Source organism: Oncorhynchus gorbuscha, linkage group LG17 (assembly GCF_021184085.1).
Source record: "Oncorhynchus gorbuscha isolate QuinsamMale2020 ecotype Even-year linkage group LG17, OgorEven_v1.0, whole genome shotgun sequence".
Lineage (NCBI taxonomy): Eukaryota > Metazoa > Chordata > Actinopteri > Salmoniformes > Salmonidae > Oncorhynchus > Oncorhynchus gorbuscha.
In genome coordinates this window covers 199,325-204,346 of record NC_060189.1, presented here as the reverse complement: position 1 = coordinate 204,346, position 5,022 = coordinate 199,325, and the positions used below count along the sequence as shown (strand labels likewise).

Below are 5,022 nucleotides of genomic sequence, written 5' to 3'. Positions count from 1 at the left end.
CCAGAATAGTGGAGGCTGTTATAGCAGCAATGTTCCAACATCTAGTGGAATACCTTCCCAGAATAGTGGAGGCTGTTATAGCAGCAATGTTCCAACATCTAGTGGAAAGCCTTCCCAGAAGAGTGGAGGCTGTTATAGCAGCAATGTTCCAACATCTAGTGGAAAGCCTTCCCAGAGGAGTGGAGGCTGTTATAGCAGCAACATTCCAACATCTAGTGGAAAGCCTTCCCAGAAGACTGGAGGCTGTTATAGCAGCAATGTTCCAACATCTAGTGGAAAGCCTTCCCAGAAGAGTGGAGGCTGTTATAGCAGCAATGTTCCAACATCTAGTGGAATACCTTCCCAGAATAGTGGAGGCTGTTATAGCAGCAATGTTCCAACATCTAGTGGAATACCTTCCCAGAAGAGTGGAGGCTGTTTTAGCAGCAATGTTCCAACATCTAGTGGAAAGCCTTCCCAGAAGAGTGGAGGCTGTTATAGCAGCAATGTTCCAACATCTAGTGGAATACCTTCCCAGAATAGTGGAGGCTGTTATAGCAGCAATGTTCCAACATCTAGTGGAATACCTTCCCAGAAGAGTGGAGGCTGTTTTAGCAGCAATGTTCCAACATCTAGTGGAATACCTTCCCAGAATAGTGGAGGCTGTTATAGCAGCAATGTTCCAACATCTAGTGGAATACCTTCCCAGAAGAGTGGAGGCTGTTTTAGCAGCAATGTTCCAACATCTAGTGGAATACCTTCCCAGAAGAGTGGAGGCTGTTATAGCAGCAATGTTCCAACATCTAGTGGAAAGCCTTCCCAGAAGAGTGGAGGCTGTTATAGCAGCAACATTCCAACATCTAGTGGAAAGCCTTCCCAGAAGAATGGAGGCTGTTATAGCAGCAATGTTCCAACATCTAGTGGAAAGCCTTCCCAGAAGAGTGGAGGCTGTTATAGCAGCAACATTCCAACATCTAGTGGAAAGCCTTCCCAGAAGAATGGAGGCTGTTATAGCAGCAATGTTCCAACATCTAGTGGAAAGCCTTCCCAGAAGAGTGGAGGCTGTTATAGCAGCAATGTTCTAACATCTAGTGGAAAGCTTTCCCAGAAGTGTGGAGGCTGTTATAGCAGCAATGTTCCAACATCTAGTGGAAAGCCTTCCCAGAAGAGTGGAGGCTGTTATAGCAGCAATGTTCCAACATCTAGTGGAAAGCCTTCCCAGAAGAGTGGAGGCTGTTATAGCAGCAATGTTCCAACATCTAGTGGAAAGCCTTCCCAGAAGAGTGGAGGCTGTTATAGCAGCAATGTTCCAACATCTAGTGGAAAGCTTTCCCAGAAGTGTGGAGGCTGTTATAGCAGCAATGTTCCAACATCTAGTGGAAAGCCTTCCCAGAAGAGTGGAGGCTGTTATAGCAGCAATGTTCCAACATCTAGTGGAAAGCCTTCCCAGAAGAGTGGAGGCTGTTATAGCAGCAATGTTCCAACATCTAGTGGAAAGCCTTCCCAGAAGAGTGGAGGCTGTTATAGCAGCAATGTTCCAACATCTAGTGGAATACCTTCCCAGAAGAGTGGAGGCTGTTATAGCAGCAATGTTCCAACATCTAGTGGAAAGCCTTCCCAGAAGAGTGGAGGCTGTTATAGCAGCAACATTCCAACATCTAGTGGAAAGCCTTCCCAGAAGAATGGAGGCTGTTATAGCAGCAATGTTCCAACATCTAGTGGAAAGCCTTCCCAGAAGAGTGGAGGCTGTTATAGCAGCAACATTCCAACATCTAGTGGAAAGCCTTCCCAGAAGAATGGAGGCTGTTATAGCAGCAATGTTCCAACATCTAGTGGAAAGCCTTCCCAGAAGAGTGGAGGCTGTTATAGCAGCAATGTTCTAACATCTAGTGGAAAGCTTTCCCAGAAGTGTGGAGGCTGTTATAGCAGCAATGTTCCAACATCTAGTGGAAAGCCTTCCCAGAAGAGTGGAGGCTGTTATAGCAGCAATGTTCCAACATCTAGTGGAAAGCCTTCCCAGAAGAGTGGAGGCTGTTATAGCAGCAATGTTCCAACATCTAGTGGAAAGCCTTCCCAGAAGAGTGGAGGCTGTTATAGCAGCAATGTTCCAACATCTAGTGGAAAGCTTTCCCAGAAGTGTGGAGGCTGTTATAGCAGCAATGTTCCAACATCTAGTGGAAAGCCTTCCCAGAAGAGTGGAGGCTGTTATAGCAGCAATGTTCCAACATCTAGTGGAAAGCCTTCCCAGAAGAGTGGAGGCTGTTATAGCAGCAATGTTCCAACATCTAGTGGAAAGCCTTCCCAGAAGAGTGGAGGCTGTTATAGCAGCAATGTTCCAACATCTAGTGGAATGCCTTCCCAGAAGAGTGGAGGCTGTTATAGCAGCAATGTGCCAACATCTAGTGGAAAGCCTTCCCAGAAGAGTGGAGGCTGTTATAGCAGCAATGTTCCAACATCTAGTGGAAAGCCTTCCCAGAAGAGTGGAGGCTGTTACAGCAGTAAAGGGAGGACCATCTCCATATTAACACCAATGATTTTGGAATCAGATGTTTGACAAGCTGGTGTCCACATACTTTTGGCAACATGGTGTATTTCCCTCAGTTTACTGTGGCCCATATAACATTCGAAAATAAATCAAATTTTTGACATGTTACCACAAGAAAATGGCAACCAGTGAAGAACAAGCACCAATGTAAATACAACCCATATTTATGTTTATATAATTTCCCTTTTGTACTTAATTAAACACATTGTTACAACACTGTACATTGCGATAATATTTTAAATAATGTATATTATTTTGAAACTTTTGTGAGTGTAAGGTTTACTGTTCATTTCCGATTTCCTGTTCTACCTATATTCGTCATCTGTTTAACTTGCTTTGGCAATGTAAACATATGTTTTCCATGCCAATAAAACCCCCTGGGGGGTTGATCCCCTTGGGGGGGGGGGGGGGGGTCAGAGAGAGAGAGGCTAACTTGTAGGGAGTAATATCTTCAAAAATGCCAAGGATTTACATAATATAGTCTCAACCTGGTTTAGAAATAAAATAATGATTATTTCACCCCCCCAAAAAAATACCATGAAACTGCTCTGTATTTCAAGTTTATATCGTCTAGAATAGACGGTGTTCTCTAAAATAGTACAAATGCTGATATGCTTTTTCTCTTAAATTCCACTTTAACCAAAAGTAGAAATGAACCTAAAATAATTAAGTATTCTACCAACTCAACGTCTTTGACATCCATTAGTTTGCTTCGCGATATAACCCGATTCAAACGTTCAATTCAAAGTTCTTATTTAGCCTAAGATGTTCTCTCAATCTCTACTTCAACGTGTTTTCATGGATATGATTTTTTTTTAAACAGTACTGGGATAAGAAATGGCTCAAAATTTAGAAAATATATTTATTGAATATGTCAATCAAAATATACAAACGTTTGAATTCACAGAGACACTCTCATAAGAGCAATAAAGTAAGAAACATCGTTTAAATATAGAACTATACATCTATGAATTAAATATTTATACAGTAATGGGTGGTGTGGTCCTCGGCTCCGTGTCTTGGGCAGTGTATACAGATGCCCGGTTCTGTGGTCCAAGACCGGTCAGCAGTAGTCAGGGAGCCCGTCTTTATGCACATCTTATCCGTCTGAGAAGTCGATCTCCTCCGCCTCCTCCCCCAGACCTTGAGAACCAGGACTCTTCACTGGGGTGGCCAGGCCCAGTTTAACCAGCTTGTTCTGCTGTTGCTCCAGACTCTGCTTGCGCCATTTGATGCGTCGATTCTGGAACCACACTTTAACCTGAAAATAAGAAAAGGAATTTTGGTTTTAAGGATTTTTTTAACGTTATAACGTCGGTGCCAATCGTATTATCATTCTTATTCTCATTCTTAAAAAACTATTAAATGTGGGGCTTTGCTTTAGTTCCAAAGAAAGTTTGCAGTTTGAGTTGGAATCTGGTTTGTACCTGAGCCTCTGTGAGCTGCAGACCCGACGCCAGAAGGAACCTCTCCGAGCCGACCATGTACTGCTGCCGGGAGAACTCCTTCTCCAGACGGTCCAACTGCTCGTTGGTGAAGCTGGTGCGCATCCGCTTGGATTTCCCTCCCTTGTGTTTGAATGAGTGGGACATTGATAGACCTGTTTCTGTGAAGGAAATAGATGGACAACAGTTTAAAACCCATGTCGGACTTTTCTTTAGGCCATTGTGTTTAGTTTGGATCATTGAATAAGTTAGAATGGCACGTTAGATTGACATTTACCGTGTGCGTAAAAGGCCCCATGGCATGAGAACGGCGGACAGCAGTAGACAGAGTATCCGGGTTGTGTGTGACTGTGCACCGGCGTGTGCAGCATGTTGGGCGAGTAGAGGTACTGTGGCAGCGCTGAGCTCATCTGGGTCTGGAAGGGATGTAGTGGCGCTGTCGGTTGGTATTTGAGTCTACAGTGAATGGGACTCGTTCGGTCTATGTGTGTCTCCGACGGCTTGGCGAGCAGGGCGTCAATGGTGAAAGATTTCCCGCTGGCAGGCTTGGTCGCCGCTGCGCCCTGGCTACTGTTGCGCTGTGGATAGAGCGAAGCGTAATGGCGCATGGCGGAGTGCCCGTAGGCTCCCACGCCCGTTGGTCTGTTCGGTACTTGCATGCTGTCAGTCGTGATGGAAAAAGGAAAAGCGAGGAAAACAAAGTTAATGTATGTCCAACGTAGGCTGTTTCTCCTGGTGCAGCGAGGAGAGTAATACTGCTCTCAACTGAAACAGGTCCCTCTTTATACCCTCCCCGGACCTCGAGGTGTCAACAGCCCCCCCAGCGGGTCTTTGTCTTTCTAAGTAGCAGATGAGAGGAACGAGCATCCCTACAACCTATCCAATTCATTGATGGTGTAGTACAAGCTGGGCCTGTCAAATACCCTAATAGGACAAGATTCTGGGAGCTCGAGCTCTGTGGGGGTGGGTAGGGGATCTCAGAGGGTTTAGTGGGATACAAATTCTTGCGTGGATCTGAGCTCCGAATGTAATCATTACCGCTGGGAAGGCCTT

At 45.1% G+C, this 5,022-nt stretch overlaps 1 protein-coding gene across 1 annotated transcript; it reads right to left on the bottom strand.

The window, feature by feature from the left end:
- Nucleotides 1-3,422: 3,422 nt before the first annotated feature.
- On the bottom strand, nucleotides 3,423-4,696 carry LOC124001200 (homeobox protein not2-like). The gene is made up of 3 exons (XM_046307819.1): nucleotides 4,247-4,696; nucleotides 3,952-4,130; nucleotides 3,423-3,785 (listed from the first exon to the last, which is right to left on the bottom strand). Exons 1-3 carry the CDS (start codon nucleotides 4,626-4,628, stop codon nucleotides 3,624-3,626), a joined length of 723 nt encoding a protein of 240 aa, XP_046163775.1. The 5' UTR covers nucleotides 4,629-4,696; the 3' UTR covers nucleotides 3,423-3,623.
- Between the last annotated feature and the right edge of the window lie 326 nt (nucleotides 4,697-5,022).